Genomic DNA, 18,979 nt, shown 5'->3' with positions numbered 1-18,979 from the left:
GAGTGTAAAGAGTGTAAAGAATGTAAAGTGTGTAAAGAGTGTAAAGAGTGTAAAGAGTGTAAAGAGTGTAAAGAATGTAAAGTGTGTAAAGAGTGTAAAGAGTGTAAAGAGTGTAAAGAGTGTAAAGAGTGTAAAGAGTGTAAAGTGTGTAAAGAGTTTAAAGAGTGTAAAGTGTGTAAAGTGTGTAAAGGGTGTAAAGAGTGTAAAGAGTGTAAAGAGTGAAAAGAGTGTAAAGAATGTAAAGTGTGTAAAGAGTGTAAAGAGTGTAAAGAGTGTAAAGTGTGTAACGTGTGTAAAGAGTGTAAAGTGTGTAAAGTGTGTAAAGAGTGTAAAGTGTGTAAAGAGTGTAAAGAGTGTAAAGAATGTAAAGTGTGTAAAGAGTGTAAAGTGTGTAAAGTGTGTAAAGAGTGTAAAGTGTGTAAAGTGTGTAAAGAGTGTAAAGAGTGTAAAGAATGTAAAGTGTGTAAAGGGTGTTAAGTGTGTAAAGTGTGTAAAGAGTGTAAAGTGTGTAAAGAGTGTAAAGAGTGTAAAGTGTGTAAAGAGTGTAAAGAGTGTAAAGAGTGTAAAGTGTGTAAAGAGTGTAAAGTGTGTAAAGTGTGTAAAGAGTGTAAAGTGTGTAAAGAGTGTAAAGAGTGTAAAGAATGTAAAGTGTGTAAAGGGTGTTAAGTGTGTAAAGAATTTAAAGTGTGTAAAGAGTGTAAAGTGTGTAAAGAGTGTAAAGAGTGTAAAGTGTGTAAAGTGTGTAAAGAGTGTAAAGAGTGTAAAGAATGTAAAGTGTGTAAAGAGTGTAAAGTGTGTAAAGTGTGTAAAGAATGTAAAGTGTGTAAAGTGTGTAAAGAGTGTAAAGAGTGTAAAGTGTGTAAAGTGTGTTAAGTGTGTAAAGAATGTAAAGTGTGTAAAGAGTGTAAAGTGTGTGAAGAGTGTAAAGTGTGTAAAGTGTGTAAAGTGTGTAAAGAGTGTAAAGTGTGTGAAGAGTGTAAAGTGTGTAAAGTGTGTAAAGAGTGTAAAGTGTGTGAAGAGTGTAAAGTGTGTAAAGTGTGTAAAGTGTGTAAAGAGTGTAAAGAGTGTAAAGTGTGTGAAGAGTGTAAAGTGTGTGAAGAGTGTAAAGTGTGTAAAGTGTGTAAAGAGTGTAAAGTGTGTGAAGAGTGTAAAGTGTGTAAAGTGTGTAAAGTGTGTAAAGTGTGTAAAGTGTGTAAAGAGTGTAAAGAGTGTAAAGTGTGTGAAGAGTGAATATCCTGAGGATGAATATTGATGAGTTTAATCTGAGCCTCGTTCTGTTTCATCGATCGATCTGTGATCAACAACACCTGCTCCACAGGACCAGGACCAGGACCAGGACCAGGACCAGGACCAGGACCAGGACCAGGACCAGGACCAGGACCAGGACCAGGACCAGGACCAGGAGGACCAGGAGGACCAGGAGGACCAGGACCTTGTCCCTCTCCTTTCCTCCCTCCTCATCTCCTTTCCTCCCTCCTCATCTCTTTTCCCATCTCCTCATCTCGTTTCCTCTTTCCTCATCTCCTTTCCTCTCTCCTCATCTCCTTTCCTCTACTCGTTTCCTTTCCTAACTCCTCATCTCCTTTCCTCCCTCCTCATCTCCTTTCCCTCCTCATCTCCTTCCCTCCCTCCTCATCTCCTTTCCTATCTCCTGATCTCCTTTCCTCCCTCCTCATCTCCTTTCCTCTCTCCTCATCTCCTTTCCGCGGTCCTCATCTCCTTTCCTCTCTCCTCATCTCCTTTCCTCTCCTCGTCTCCTTTCCTCCCTTCTCATCTCCTTTCCTCATCTCCTTTCCTACTTCCTCATCTCCTTTCCTCCCTCTTCATCTCTTTTCCTATCTCCTCGTCTCCTTTCCTCCCTCCTCATCGCCTTTCCTCATCTCCTTTCCTCTCTCCTCATCTCCTTTCCTCCCTCCTCATCTCTTTTCCTATCTCCTCTTCTCCTTTCCTCCCCTCTCATCTCCTTTCCTCCCTCCTCATTTCCTCTCTCCTCAACTCCTTTCCTCTCTCGTCATCTCCTTTCCTCTCCTCGTCTCCTTTCCTCCCTCCTCATCTCCTTTTGTCATCTCCTGTCCTCCCTCCTCATCTCCTTTCATTCCTCCTCAACTCCTTTTCCTCCCTCCTCATCTCCTTTCCTCCCTCCTCATCTCCTTTCCTCCCTCCTCATCTGCTTTCCTCCCTCCTCATTTCCTCTCTCCTCGTCTCCTTTCCTCCCTCCGCATCTCCTTTTGTCATCTCCTTTCCTCCCTCCTCATCTCCTTTTGTCATCTCCTTTCCTTCCTCCTCATCTCCTTTCCTCCCTCCTCATCTCCTTTCCTCCCTCCTCATCTCCTTTCCTACCTCCTCATCTCCTTTCCTCCCTCCTCATCTCCTCTCCTACCTCCTCATCTCCTTTTCCTCCCTCCTCATTTCCTTTCCTCCCTCCTCATCTCCTTTCCTCCCTCCTCATCTGCTTTCCTCCCTCCTCATTTCCTCTCTCTTCGTCTCCTTTCCTCCCTCCTCATCTCCTTTCCTCCCTCCTCATCTCCTTTCCTCCCTCCTCATCTCCTTTCCTCCCTCCTCATCTCCTTTCCTACCTCCTCATCTCCTTTCCTCCCTCCTCATCTCCTTTCCTCTCTCCTCATCTCCTTTCCTCAGTCCTCATCTCCTTTCCTCTCCTTGTCTCCTTTCCTCCCTTCTCATCTCCTTTCTTCATCTCCTTTCCTACCTCCTCATCTCTTTTCCTATCTCCTCATCTCCTTTCCTCCCTCCTCATTTCCTCTCTCCTCAGCTCCTTTCCTCTCTCGTCATCTCCTTTCCACTCCTCATCTCCTTTCCTACCTCCTCATCTCCTTTTGTCATCTCCTTTCCTCCCTCCTCATCTCCTTTTGTCATCTCCTTTCCTCCCTCCTCATCTCCTTTCCTCCCTCCTCATTTCCTCTCTCCTTGTCTCCTTTCCTCCCTCCTCATTTCCTTTTGTCATCTCCTTTCCTCCCTCCTCATCGCCTTTTGTCATCTCCTTTCCTCCCTCCTCATCTCCTTTCCTCCCTCCTCATCTCCTTTCCTACCTCTTCATCTCCTTTCCTACCTCCTCATCTCCTTTCCTCCCTCCTCATCTCCTTTCCTCTCTCCTCATCTCCTTTCCTCAGTCCTCATCTCCTTTCCTCTCCTTGTCTCCTTTCCTCCCTTCTCATCTCCTTTCCTCATCTCCTTTCCTACCTCCTCATCTCTTTTCCTATCTCCTCATCTCCTTTCCTCCCTCCTCATTTCCTCTCTCCTCAGCTCCTTTCCTCTCTCGTCATTTCCTTTCCACTCCTCATCTCCTTTCCTACCTCCTCATCTCTTTTCCTATCTCCTCATCTCCTTTCCTCCCTCCTCATTTCCTCTCTCCTCAGCTCCTTTCCTCTCTCGTCATTTCCTTTCCACTCCTCATCTCCTTTCCTACCTCCTCATCTCCTTTTGTCATCTCCTTTCCTCCCTCCTCATCTCCTTTTGTCATCTCCTTTCCTCCCTCCTCATCTCCTTTCCTTCCTCCTCATCTCATTTCCTACCTCCTCATCTCCTTTTCGTCCCTCCTCATCTCCTTTCCTCCCTCCTCATCTCCTTTCCTACCTCCTCATCCCCCTTTCCTCCCTCCTCATCTCCTTTCCTCCCTTCCTCCCTCCTCATCTCCTTTCCTCCCTCCTCATCTCCTTTCCTCCTTTCCTCCCTCCTCATCTCCTTTCCTCCCTCCTCATCTCCTTTCCTCCATTCCTCCCTCCTCATCTCCTTTCCTCCCTCCTCATCTCCTTTCCTCCCTCCTCATCTTCTTTCTTCTCTCTTCATCGGTTGAGCAAAGCTGTGCTAAAGAGTTTAATCCTGTAAAAAGCACAAGTTTTAAATATTAAAGTGACTCACGTTTGACGGTCAGCTCGGCATACGAGGACACGCCCACGCCTCGCTCTGATTGGCCGAGGCAGCGATACGTCCCAGAATCCGCTTTGGTCGTGTTCAAAACATCGAAACTCGCCATGAATCTGCGAGAATTTACTGTTTTTACCTGCGACATGGAAGCCCAGCGCCCCCCGGAGCCCTGGAGGAGAAAAGACACGCTTCAGACCGGGTCAGGGCAGGTAGAGCTGTAGTATTTGCAGTATTGCAGTACTTTTACCTGTAGGTAGAGCTGGACTTGAGGCTGGGGTCGTCCGTTCACTGTGCACTGAAACGTGGCGGTTTGTCCTGCGTTTACTTCAACATCTTTAATGTGCAGAAAGTGAGGCGTCCCCACTGAAACAAACAAACAAACAAACAAACAAAGCCACGTGAGAACAAAATCTTTTGAAAGTGGAACATAATGTGAGGTAGAGACTGGATGAATTATGGATCCTCTGTACCCGGGCCTCAGACCCCTGTGATGGACCACAGATGGATCCTCTGTACCCGGGCCTCAGACCCCTGTGATGGACCACAGATGGATCCTCTGTACCCGGGCCTCAGACCCCTGTGATGGACCACAGATGGATCCTCTGTACCCGGGCCTCAGACCCCTGTGATGGACCACAGATGGATCCTCTGTACCCGGGCCTCAGACCCCTGTGATGGACCACAGATGGATCCTCTGTACCCGGGCCTCAGACCCCTGTGATGGACCACAGATGGATCCTCTGTACCCGGGCCTCAGACCCCTGTGATGGACCACAGATGGATCCTCTGTACCCGGGCCTCAGACCCCTGTGATGGACCACAGATGGATCCTCTGTACCCGGGCCTCAGACCCCTGTGATGGACCACAGATGGATCCTCTGTACCCGGGCCTCAGACCCCTGTGATGGACCACAGATGGATCCTCTGTACCCGGGCCTCAGACCCCTGTGATGGACCACAGATGGATCCTCTGTACCCGGGCCTCAGACCCCTGTGATGGACCACAGATGGATCCTCTGTACCCGGGCCTCAGACCCCTGTGATGGACCACAGATGGATCCTCTGTACCCGGGCCTCAGACCCCTGTGATGGACCACAGATGGATCCTCTGTACCCGGGCCTCAGACCCCTGTGATGGACCACAGATGGATCCTCTGTACCCGGGCCTCAGACCCCTGTGATGGACCACAGATGGATCCTCTGTACCCGGGCCTCAGACCCCTGTGATGGACCACAGATGGATCCTCTGTACCCGGGCCTCAGACCCCTGTGATGGACCACAGATGGATCCTCTGTACCCGGGCCTCAGACCCCTGTGATGGACCACAGATGGATCCTCTGTACCCGGGCCTCAGACCCCTGTGATGGACCACAGATGGATCCTCTGTACCCGGGCCTCAGACCCCTGTGATGGACCACAGATGGATCCTCTGTACCCGGGCCTCAGACCCCTGTGATGGACCACAGATGGATCCTCTGTACCCGGGCCTCAGACCCCTGTGATGGACCACAGATGGATCCTCTGTACCCGGGCCTCAGACCCCTGTGATGGACCACAGATGGATCCTCTGTACCCGGGCCTCAGACCCCTGTGATGGACCACAGATGGATCCTCTGTACCCGGGCCTCAGACCCCTGTGATGGACCACAGATGGATCCTCTGTACCCGGGCCTCAGACCCCTGTGATGGACCACAGATGGATCCTCTGTACCCGGGCCTCAGACCCCTGTGATGGACCACAGATGGATCCTCTGTACCCGGGCCTCAGACCCCTGTGATGGACCACAGATGGATCCTCTGTACCCGGGCCTCAGACCCCTGTGATGGACCACAGATGGATCCTCTGTACCCGGGCCTCAGACCCCTGTGATGGACCACAGATGGATCCTCTGTACCCGGGCCTCAGACCCCTGTGATGGACCACAGATGGATCCTCTGTACCCGGGCCTCAGACCCCTGTGATGGACCACAGATGGATCCTCTGTACCCGGGCCTCAGACCCCTGTGATGGACCACAGATGGATCCTCTGTACCCGGGCCTCAGACCCCTGTGATGGACCACAGATGGATCCTCTGTACCCGGGCCTCAGACCCCTGTGATGGACCACAGATGGATCCTCTGTACCCGGGCCTCAGACCCCTGTGATGGACCACAGATGGATCCTCTGTACCCGGGCCTCAGACCCCTGTGATGGACCACAGATGGATCCTCTGTACCCGGGCCTCAGACCCCTGTGATGGACCACAGATGGATCCTCTGTACCCGGGCCTCAGACCCCTGTGATGGACCACAGATGGATCCTCTGTACCCGGGCCTCAGACCCCTGTGATGGACCACAGATGGATCCTCTGTACCCGGGCCTCAGACCCCTGTGATGGACCACAGATGGATCCTCTGTACCCGGGCCTCAGACCCCTGTGATGGACCACAGATGGATCCTCTGTACCCGGGCCTCAGACCCCTGTGATGGACCACAGATGGATCCTCTGTACCCGGGCCTCAGACCCCTGTGATGGACCACAGATGGATCCTCTGTACCCGGGCCTCAGACCCCTGTGATGGACCACAGATGGATCCTCTGTACCCGGGCCTCAGACCCCTGTGATGGACCACAGATGGATCCTCTGTACCCGGGCCTCAGACCCCTGTGATGGACCACAGATGGATTCTTCTGAAACGTCCGAGACAAACTGCAGCGACAACTGAAAACGTGAGCGACACTAAACTCCTCAGGTCATCGGGGCCCCAGGTCATCGGGGCCCCAGGTCATCGAGGCCCCAGGTCATCGGGGCCCCAGGACATCGAGGCCCCAGGTCATCGAGGCCCCAGGTCATCGAGGCCCCAGGTCATCGGGGCCCCAGGACATCGAGGCCCCAGGTCATCGAGGCCCCAGGTCATCGGGGCCCCAGGTCATCGAGGCCCCAGGTCATCGGGGCCCCAGGACATCGAGGCCCCAGGTCATCGAGGCCCCAGGTCATCGAGGCCCCAGGTCATCGGGGCCCCAGGACATCGAGGCCCCAGGTCATCGAGGCCCCAGGTCATCGAGGCCCCAGGACATCGAGGCCCCAGGTCATCGAGGCCCCAGGTCATCGAGGCCCCAGGTCATCGGGGCCCCAAGTCATCGAGGCCCCAGGTCATCGGGGCCCCAGGTCATCGGGGCCCCAGGTCATCGAGGCCCCTGGAGCCGGGGTTTCAGAAGGAGCAGTTTTAGGTCCTGGTGGTGCAACACTGGAACAGCTCTAGACTCTCCACCAGGGGGCGCCAGGGCTCATGGGAGTTTGCACAGTCACATGTATTTGTGGATCTGGAGAAGGCTTTGGACCGTGTCCCTCGGGGTGTCCTTTGGGGGGAGTACAGGGTCCGGGGCCCTTTGCTCAGGGCTGTCCGGTCCCTGTCTGACAGGAGCAGGAGCTGTGGTCACTGCAGGAAGTCAGACCTGTTCCCATGAGGGACTCCTCAGGGCTGCGCTTTGTCACCGCTTCTGTTCATAGCTTTTATGCACAGAATTTCTAGGACACGCTGGAGGGACTATGTCTCTCGGCTGAACTGGGAACGCCTCGGGATCCCCCCAGGAGCTGGAGGATGTGTCTGGGGAGGGGGAAGTCTGGGAGTCCCTGCTTGGACTGCTGCCCCCACGACCCAGCCCCGATAAGAGAAAGATGTATGGTATGTGATTATTCCAACTTTAGTGCAGTTTTATTCCTAGTTGAACTGCTTTAGTCCTGGTTTAGACCTGGTTTAGTCCTCGTTCAGTCCTGGTTTGGACCTGGTTTACTCCTGGTTTAGTCCTGGTTTACTCCTGGTTTAGTCCTGGTTTGGACCTGGTTTACTCCTGGTTTAGTCCTGGTTTACTCCTGGTTTAGTCCTGCTTTAGTCCTGGTTTAGTCCTGGTTTAGACCTGGTTTAGTCCTGGTTTAGTCCTGGTTTAGTCCTGGTTTAGTCCTGGTTTAGTCCTGGTTTAGACCTGGTTTAGTCCTGGTTTAGTCCTGGTTTAGACCTGGTTTAGTCCTGGTTTAGACCTGGTTTAGTCCTGGTTTAGTCCTGGTTTAGACCTGGTTTAGACCTGGTTTAGACCAGTTTTGAGGTGAGTTCTTTGATCTTCGGAGTCAAACCAGAGCCAAAAGTCGCTCCACAGACACTTAACGTAATGACTCCGCCCCCCGCCGTGTCCTGCGCTCTAATTGGATAATGAGGTTTGTAATCTGCGCTCTAATTGGATCAAAAGGTTTGTTTCGATTGAATTGGCCGAAGGTCAGAGCCTCAGAGGACGAGGAGAAACTCTGAGAAACTGGACTAAACTGGACTAAACCAGGACAAAACCAGGACAAAACCAGGTCTAAACTAGGTCTAAACCAGGTCTAAACAGGTCTAAATCAGGACTAAACCAGGACTAAACCAGGTCTAAACAGGTCTAAATCAGGACTAAACCAGGACTAAACCTGGTCTAAACAGGTCTAAATCAGGACTAAACCAGGACTAAACCTGGTCTAAACAGGTCTAAATCAGGACTAAACTAGGACTAAACCAGGACTAAACCAGATCTAAACCAGGACTAAACCTGGTCTAAACAGGTCTAAATCAGGACTAAACCAGGACTAAACCTGGTCTAAACAGGTCTAAATCAGGACTAAACTAGGACTAAACCAGGACTAAACCAGATCTAAACCAGGACTAAACCTGTTCTAAACAGGTCTAAATCAGGACTAAACCAGGACTAAACCAGATCTAAACCAGGACTAAACCTGGTCTAAACAGGTCTAAATCAGGACTAAACCAGGACTAAACCAGGTCTAAACAGGTCTAAATCAGGACTAAACCAGGACTAAACCTGGTCTAAACAGGTCTAAATCAGGACTAAACCAGGACTAAACCTGGTCTAAACAGGTCTAAATCAGGACTAAACCAGGACTAAACCTGGTCTAAACAGGTCTAAATCAGGACTAAACTAGGACTAAACCAGGACTAAACCAGATCTAAACCAGGACTAAACCAGGTCTAAACAGGTCTAAATCAGGACTAAACCAGGACTAAACCTGGTCTAAACAGGTCTAAATCAGGACTAAACTAGGACTAAACCAGGACTAAACCAGATCTAAACCAGGACTAAACCTGTTCTAAACAGGTCTAAATCAGGACTAAACCAGGACTAAACCTGGTCTAAACAGGTCTAAATCAGGACTAAACCAGGACTAAACCAGGACCAAACCAGGTCTGAACCAGGACTAAAGTAAGTCTAAAGCAGGACTAAACCAGGTTTATACACACGTTTATACACACGTTTATACACACGTTTATACACACGTTTATATACACGTTTATATACACGTTTATACACACGTTTATATACACGTTTATATACACGTTTATATACACGCTTATATACACGCTTATATACACGCTTATATACACGCTTATATACACGTTTATATACACGTTTATATACACGTTTATATACACGTTTATATACACGCTTATATACACGTTTATATACACGTTTATATACACGTTTATATACACGTTTATACACACGTTTATACACACGTTTATATACACGTTTATACACACGTTTATACACACGTTTATATACACGTTTATACACACGTTTATACACACGTTTATACACACGTTTATAAACACGTTTATATACACGCTTATATACACGCTTATATACACGCTTATATACACGCTTATATACACGTTTATATACACGTTTATATACACGTTTATATACACGTTTATATACACGCTTATATACACGTTTATATACACGTTTATATACACGCTTATATACACGTTTATACATACGTTTATATACACGTTTATATACACGTTTATATACACGTTTATACACACGTTTATACACACGTTTATACACACGTTTATACACACGTTTATACACACGTTTATACACACGCTTATACACACGTTTATATACACGCTTATATACACGCTTATATACACGTTTATATACACGTTTATATACACGCTTATATACACGTTTATATACACGCTTATATACACGTTTATATACACGCTTATATACACGTTTATATACACGTTTATATACACGCTTATATACACGCTTATATACACGTTTATATACACGTTTATATACACGTTTATATACACGTTTATATACACGCTTATATACACGTTTATACACACGTTTATACACACGTTTATACACACGCTTATACACACGCTTATACACACGTTTATATACACGTTTATACACACGTTTATACACACGTTTATACACACGTTTATACACACGTTTATACACACGTTTATACACACGTTTATACACACGCTTATACACACGTTTATACACACGTTTATATACACGTTTATACACACGTTTATATACACGTTTATATACACGTTTATATACACGTTCATATACACGTTTATATACACGTTTATATACACGTTTATATACACGTTTATACACACGTTTATATACACGTTTATATACACGTTTATATACACGTTCATATACACGTTTATATACACGTTTATATACACGTTTATACACACGTTTATACACACGTTTATATACACGTTTATATACACGTTTATATACACGTTTATATACACGTTCATATACACGTTTATATACACGTTCATACACACGTTTATACACACGTTTATACACACGTTTATACACACGTTTATATACACGTTTATATACACGTTTATATACACGTTTATATACACGTTTATATATACGTTTATATACACGTTTATATACACGTTTATATACACGTTCATATACACGTTCATATACACGTTTATACACACGTTCATACACACGTTTATACACACGTTTATACACACGTTTATATACACGTTTATACACACGCTTATACACACGTTTATATACACGTTTATATACACGTTTATATACACGTTTATATACACGTTTATATACACGTTTATATACACGCTTATATACACGTTTATATACACGTTTATATACACGTTTATATACACACGTTTATACACACGTTTATACACACGTTTATACACACGTTTATACACACGTTTATATACACGTTTATATACACGTTTATATACACACCTTTATATACACGCTTATATACACGTTTATACACACGTTTATACACACGTTTATACACACGTTTATACACACGTTTATATACACGCTTATACACACGTTTATATACACGCTTATATACACGCTTATACACACGTTTATATACACGTTTATATACACGTTTATATACACGTTTATATACACGTTTATACACACGTTTATACACACGTTTATACACACGTTTATACACACGCTTATACACACGCTTATACACACGTTTATATACACGTTTATACACACGTTTATACACACGCTTATACACACGTTTATACACACGTTTATACACACGTTTATACACACGCTTATACACACGCTTATACACACGTTTATATACACGTTTATACACACGTTTATACACACGCTTATACACACGCTTATACACACGTTTATATACACGTTTATACACACGTTTATACACACGTTTATACACACGTTTATACACACGTTTATACACACGTTTATACACACGTTTATATACACGTTTATACACACGTTTATATACACGTTTATATACACGTTTATATACACGTTTATATACACGTTCATATACACGTTTATATACACGTTTATATACACGTTTATACACACGTTTATACACACGTTTATATACACGTTTATATACACGTTTATATACACGTTTATATACACGTTCATATACACGTTCATATACACGTTCATACACACGTTTATACACACGTTTATACACACGTTTATACACACGTTTATATACACGTTTATATACACGTTTATATACACGTTTATATACACGTTTATATACACGTTTATATATACGTTTATATACACGTTTATATACACGTTTATATACACGTTTATATACACGTTCATATACACGTTTATACACACGTTCATATACACGTTCATATACACGTTTATATACACGTTTATACACACGTTTATATACACGTTTATACACACGCTTATACACACGTTTATATACACGTTTATATATACGTTTATATACACGTTTATATACACGTTTATATACACGTTTATATACACGTTTATATACACGTTTATATGAAAGAGGAACTTCACGAACGATCGGGACACGCACTGGAATCGCTTTAAATTAACTTGTTTTGACTTTGTTCGGCTGGACTGAGTGTTTTCGTCGTGTCGTTGCGATGTGTCTTGGCTCTGAGTCCCCCGGCTCCGGCCCCGCCCCCCGGCTCCGGCCCCGCCCCCCGGCCGGCGCCGTACCGCGTTTCCACAAAGGAAGAACTCATGAAACTGCGGAGAACAGTCGTCTTACCCGGAGATCGTCACGTTATCCCGGCGGACATCCTAAGGAAAACGCAACGAAGCAGACGGGCTGGACGTAAACTCCGAGAGAAGAGAGGGACAAACAGGAAGTCGGTTCCCGCCGTAGTCATGGGTAACGTGAGGTCCCTTCAAAATAAAATGACGGAAATAGCGAGCCTCATGCGGTCCCAGAGGATTTATAGGGACAGCAGCGTCTTGATTTTCACAGAGACCTGGTTAACAGCAGAAATGCCAGACTCTATTGTAGGTTTGGACAATTTTCATCTGCTGCGGGCGGACAGAACGAGAGAATGCTTGAAGAAAAGAGGTGGAGGTCTGGCGGTGTATGTGAACACGAGCTGGTCCAAACCCGAACACTGCACAGTGAGGGAGCAGCTATGTAACAAGGATATTGAACTATTGGCTATTGGCATGAGGCCATATTATCTGCCCCGGGAGTTCTCACATGTGATTTTGATCGCAGTCTATGTGGCCCCATCTGCCAATGCTGAATATGCTTGTGAAGCACTGCTCTCCTGCACTTGTAGGCTGCACCCACAGCATCCACAGGCTCTCTTCCTCATCTCTGGTGACTTTAACCACGCTTCTCACTCTTCTTTTCTACCAACATACACCCAGTATGTCTCCTGTCCCCCAGAGACAATAGAACATTGGACTTGTTTTTTGCCAACACCAAGGAGGCTTATTCCTCTTCCCCCCTCCCTCCCCTGGGCAGCTCGGACCACAACCTTGTACATCTGAGGCCTGTGTATGAACCCATCGTGCGCAGGCAGCCTGTGGTGTCCCGTGAGGTGAGGATGTGGTCTGCTGAGAGCGAGGAGGCTCTGAGGGACTGCTTCAGCACCACTGTCTGGACTGAGCTTTATGACCCACATGGGGAGGACATCAGCACCATCACAGAGTGCATCACGGACTACATCAACTTCTGTTTTGAGAACATTGTTCCCTCCCGGACGGTGCGGTGTTTTCCAAACAACAAGCCATGGATTAACCGTGAACTGAAGGCTCTGCTGAAGGAGAAGAAGAGAGCCTTCAGGTCAGGGAACAAGGAGGAGCTGAGGACTGTGCAGAAGGAGCTGAGGAGGAAGATCAGGCAGGCTGAGGCCGGCTACAGGAGGAGGATGGAGGAGCAGCTGCAGCAAAAGAACATTCAGGGAGTGTGGAGGAGCCTGAAAACCATCTCGGGCTTCAAAATCCCCCCTGCCCAGACAGAGGGGGATCTACAGTGGGTGAATGATTTAAATGCTCACTTCTTGAGGTTTGATCGGTCACCCGCCCCTCCCCCTGCACAGCTGCATGCTCCCTCTTCCACAGCTGGACAATGCCCTGCATCTGTTCCTCTTCGCTTATCTGCCCCGGACCATCAGCTCCCCACTTCGCCTGGACTCACCCATCCCCCCAGCACACGGTCCCCCTGCCAACCACTGACTGTCACAGCAGCACAGGTGAGGAGTGAGCTGAAGAGGATTAAAGTGAGGAAGGCAGCAGGACCTGATGGCATCAGCCCCAGGCTCCTTAAGTCCTGCGCAGATGAACTGTGTGGAGTTATGGAGCATGTCTTCAACATGAGCCTGAAGCTGAGGGTGGTACCACAGGTCTGGAAGACCTCCTGTCTGGTACCTGTGCCTAAGACACCGCGCCCCAAAGACCTCAACAGCTTCAGGCCAGTGGCTCTCACGTCCCACCTGATGAAGACACTGGAGCTGGTCCTGGACCACCTCCGCTCCACCGTGAGCTCAGCCATGGACCCGCTGCAGTTTGCATATCGTCCTGACATTGGAGTGGAGGACGCCGTCATCTCCTGCTGCACCGCTCTCTCTCTCACCTGGAGAAGCCTGGCAGCTCTGTGAGGATCCTGTTCTTCGATCTTTCCAGCGCCTTCAACACCATCAGCTCCTGAGGGACAAGCTGGAGACGGCTCCTGAGGGACAAGCTGGAGACGGCTGGTGTGGAGTACGACCTGCAGAGTGGATCCTGGACTACCTCACAGACCGACCCCAGTTTGTGAGAGCCCGGGACTGTGTGTCTGACACCAGGACCTGCAGTGTGGGACCTGCAGTGTGAGGGACCTGCAGTGTGAGGGACCTGCAGTGTGAGGGACCTGCAGTGTGGGGGACCTGCAGTGTGAGGGACCTGCAGTGTGAGGGACCTGCAGTGTGGGGGACCTGCAGTGTGAGGGACCTGCAGTGTGGGACCTGCAGTGTGTGGGACCTGCTGTGTGAGGGACCTGCTGTGTGGGACCTGCAGTGTGTGGGACCTGCAGTGTGGGACCTGCAGTGTGGGGGACCTGCAGTGTGAGGGACCTGCAGTGTGGGACCTGCAGTGTGAGGGACCTGCTGTGTGAGGGACCTGCTGTGTGAGGGACCTGCAGTGTGGGGGACCTGCAGTGTGGGACCTGCAGTGTGGGGGACCTGCAGTGTGAGGGACCTGCAGTGTGGGACCTGCAGTGTGAGGGACCTGCAGTGTGAGGGACCTGCAGTGTGGGACCTGCAGTGTGAGGGACCTGCTGTGTGAGGGACCTGCTGTGTGAGGGACCTGCTGTGTGAGGGACCTGCAGTGTGGGGGACCTGCAGTGTGGGACCTGCAGTGTGGGGGACCTGCAGTGTGAGGGACCTGCAGTGTGGGACCTGCAGTGTGAGGGACCTGCAGTGTGGGGGACCTGCTGTGTGTGGGACCTGCAGTGTGGGACCTGCAGTGTGGGGGACCTGCAGTCTGGGACCTGCAGTGTGGGACCTGCAGTGTGAGGGACCTGCAGTCTGGGACCTGCAGTGTGGAGGACCTGCAGTGTGGGGGACCTGCAGTGTGGGGGCGCCCCAGGGCACTGTCCTCGCGCCCTTTCACTTAACCCTCTAAATTGCAGACCTCAGACACGACACGGACAGCTGTGTCCTGCAGAAGTTCTCTGACGACTCTGCCATCATCGGACTCATCACGGACGATGATGATGCGGAGGACAGAGGACTGGAGCAGGACTTTGTGGAACCTCCTCCTCATCAACGCAGAAGACCAAGGAGATGGTGGTGGACTTCTACAGAGGCCACGCCCCCCTCACCAGTGAACATCCAGGGACGGGACAGGCCACGCCCCCCTCACCAGTGAACATCCAGGGACGGGACAGGCCACGCCCCCCTCACCAGTGAACATCCAGGGACGGGACAGGCCACGCCCCCCTCACCAGCGAACATCCAGGGACGGGACAGGCCACGCCCCCCTCACCAGCGAACATCCAGGGACGGGACAGGCCACGCCCCCCTCACCAGTGAACATCCAGGGACGGGACAGGCCACGCCCCCCTCACCAGTGAACATCCAGGGACGGGACAGGCCACGCCCCCCTCACCAGCGAACATCCAGGGACGGGACAGGCCACGCCCCCCTCACCAGTGAACATCCAGGGACGGGACAGGCCACGCCCCCCTCACCAGTGAACATCCAGGGACGGGACAGGCCACGCCCCCCTCACCAGCGAACATCCAGGGACGGGACAGGCCACGCCCCCCTCACCAGTGAACATCCAGGGACGGGACAGGCCACGCCCCCCTCACCAGTGAACATCCAGGGACGGGACAGGCCACGCCCCCCTCACCAGTGAACATCCAGGGACGGGACAGGCCACGCCCCCCTCACCAGCGAACATCCAGGGACGGGACAGGCCACGCCCCCCTCACCAGTGAACATCCAGGGACGGGACAGGCCACGCCCCCCTCACCAGTGAACATCCAGGGACGGGATAGGCCACGCCCCCCTCACCAGTGAACATCCAGGGACGGGACAGGCCACGCCCCCCTCACCAGTGAACATCCAGGGACGGGACAGGCCACGCCCCCCTCACCAGCGAACATCCAGGGACGGGACAGGCCACGCCCCCCTCACCAGCGAACATCCAGGGACGGGACAGGCCACGCCCCCCTCACCAGTGAACATCCAGGGACGGGACAGGCCACGCCCCCCTCACCAGCGAAAATCCAGGGACGGGACAGGCCACGCCCCCCTCACCAGTGAACATCCAGGGACGGGACAGGCCACGCCCCCCTCACCAGTGAACATCCAGGGACGGGACAGGCCACGCCCCCCTCACCAGTGAACATCCAGGGACGGGACAGGCCACGCCCCCCTCACCAGCGAACATCCAGGGACGGGACAGGCCACGCCCCCCTCACCAGTGAACATCCAGGGACGGGACAGGCCACGCCCCCCTCACCAGCGAACATCCAGGGACGGGACAGGCCACGCCCCCCTCACCAGCGAACATCCAGGGACGGGACAGGCCACGCCCCCCTCACCAGTGAACATCCAGGGACGGGACAGGCCACGCCCCCCTGACCAGTGAACATCCAGGGACGGGACAGGCCACGCCCCCCTCACCAGCGAACATCCAGGGACGGGACAGGCCACGCCCCCCTCACCAGTGAACATCCAGGGACGGGACAGGCCACGCCCCCCTCACCAGTGAACATCCAGGGACGGGACAGGCCACGCCCCCCTCACCAGCGAACATCCAGGGACGGGACAGGCCACGCCCCCCTCACCAGTGAACATCCAGGGACGGGACAGGCCACGCCCCCCTCACCAGTGAACATCCAGGGACGGGACAGGCCACGCCCCCCTCACCAGCGAACATCCAGGGACGGGACAGGCCACGCCCCCCTCACCAGTGACGGGACAGGCCACGCCCCCCTCACCAGCGAACATCCAGGGACGGGACAGGCCACGCCCCCCTCACCAGCGAACATCCAGGGACGGGACAGGCCACGCCCCCCTCACCAGCGAACATCCAGGGACGGGACAGGCCACGCCCCCCTCACCAGTGAACATCCAGGGACGGGAGAGGCCACGCCCCCCTCACCAGTGAACATCCAGGGACGGGACAGGCCACGCCCCCCTCACCAGTGAACATCCAGGGACGGGACAGGCCACGCCCCCCTCACCAGCGAACATCCAGGGACGGGACAGGCCACGCCCCCCTCACCAGCGAACATCCAGGGACGGGACAGGCCACGCCCCCCTCACCAGTGAACATCCAGGGACGGGACAGGCCACGCCCCCCTCACCAGCGAACATCCAGGGACGGGACAGGCCACGCCCCCCTCACCAGCGAACATCCAGGGACGGGACAGGCCACGCCCCCCTCACCAGCGAACATCCAGGGACGGGACAGGCCACGCCCCCCTCACCAGTGAACATCCAGGGACGGGACAGGCCACGCCCCCCTCACCAGCGAACATCCAGGGACGGGACAGGCCACGCCCCCCTCACCAGTGAACATCCAGGGACGGGACAGGCCACGCCCCCCTCACCAGTGAACATCCAGGGACGGGACAGGCCACGCCCCCCTCACCAGTGAACATCCAGGGACGGGACAGGCCACGCCCCCCTCACCAGCGAACATCCAGGGACGGGACAGGCCACGCCCCCCTCACCAGTGAACATCCAGGGACGGGATAGGCCACGCCCCCCTCACCAGTGAACATCCAGGGACGGGACAGGCCACGCCCCCCTCACCAGTGAACATCCAGGGACGGGACAGGCCACGCCCCCCTCACCAGTGAACATCCAGGGACGGGACAGGCCACGCCCCCCTCACCAGCGAACATCCAGGGACGGGACAGGCCACGCCCCCCTCACCAGTGACGGGACAGGCCACGCCCCCCTCACCAGCGAACATCCAGGGACGGGACAGGCCACGCCCCCCTCACCAGTGAACATCCAGGGACGGGACAGGCCACGCCCCCCTCACCAGCGAACATCCAGGGACGGGACAGGCCACGCCCCCCTCACCAGTGAACATCCAGGGACGGGACAGGCCACGCCCCCCTCACCAGTGAACATCCAGGGACGGGACAGGCCACGCCCCCCTCACCAGCGAACATCCAGGGACGGGACAGGCCACGCCCCCCTCACCAGCGAACATCCAGGGACGGGACAGGCCACGCCCCCCTCACCAGCGAACATCCAGGGACGGGACAGGCCACGCCCCCCTCACCAGTGAACATCCAGGGACGGGACAGGCCACGCCCCCCTCACCAGTGAACATCCAGGGACGGGACAGGCCACGCCCCCCTCACCAGCGAACATCCAGGGACGGGACAGGCCACGCCCCCCTCACCAGTGAACATCCAGGGACGGGACAGGCCACGCCCCTCTCACCAGCGAACATCCAGGGACGGGACAGGCCACGCCCCCCTCACCAGCGAACATCCAGGGACGGGACAGGCCACGCCCCCCTCACCAGTGAACATCCAGGGACGGGACAGGCCACGCCCCCCTGACCAGTGAACATCCAGGGACGGGACAGGCCACGCCCCCCTCACCAGCGAACATCCAGGGACGGGACAGGCCACGCCCCCCTCACCAGTGAACATCCAGGGACGGGACAGGCCACGCCCCCCTCACCAGCGAACATCCAGGGACGGGACAGGCCACGCCCCCCTCACCAGCGAACATCCAGGGACGGGACAGGCCACGCCCCCCTCACCAGTGAACATCCAGGGACGGGACAGGCCACGCCCCCCTCACCAGCGAACATCCAGGGACGGGACAGGCCACGCCCCCCTCACCAGCGAACATCCAGGGACGGGACAGGCCACGCCCCCCTCACCAGCGAACATCCAGGGACGGGACAGGCCACGCCCCCCTCACCAGCGAACATCCAGGGACGGGACAGGCCACGCCCCCCTCACCAGCGAACATCCAGG

General features: G+C 52.4%; 1 protein-coding gene across 1 annotated transcript in view; it reads right to left on the bottom strand.

The window, feature by feature from the left end:
• Positions 1-18,979, bottom strand: part of LOC140364908 (receptor-type tyrosine-protein phosphatase mu-like) — a 282,228-nt gene that overhangs the window by 146,299 nt on the left and 116,950 nt on the right. The window contains exons 6-7 of the mRNA XM_072451289.1: positions 4,130-4,245; positions 3,877-4,051 (exon numbers count right to left, since the gene is read on the bottom strand). Of these exons, the coding sequence (XP_072307390.1) occupies positions 3,877-4,051; positions 4,130-4,245 (291 nt within the window). The remainder of the gene's footprint in view (positions 1-3,876; positions 4,052-4,129; positions 4,246-18,979) is intronic.

Source organism: Eucyclogobius newberryi, unplaced genomic scaffold, assembly GCF_026437365.1.
Source record: "Eucyclogobius newberryi isolate DKJ021-1_F unplaced genomic scaffold, fEucNew1.0.hap1 SCAF_18, whole genome shotgun sequence".
In the NCBI taxonomy this organism is placed as follows: Eukaryota; Metazoa; Chordata; class Actinopteri; order Gobiiformes; family Gobiidae; genus Eucyclogobius; species Eucyclogobius newberryi.
Note: the sequence above shows the minus strand (reverse complement) of the source record. Positions and strands in the feature narration are given on the sequence as shown.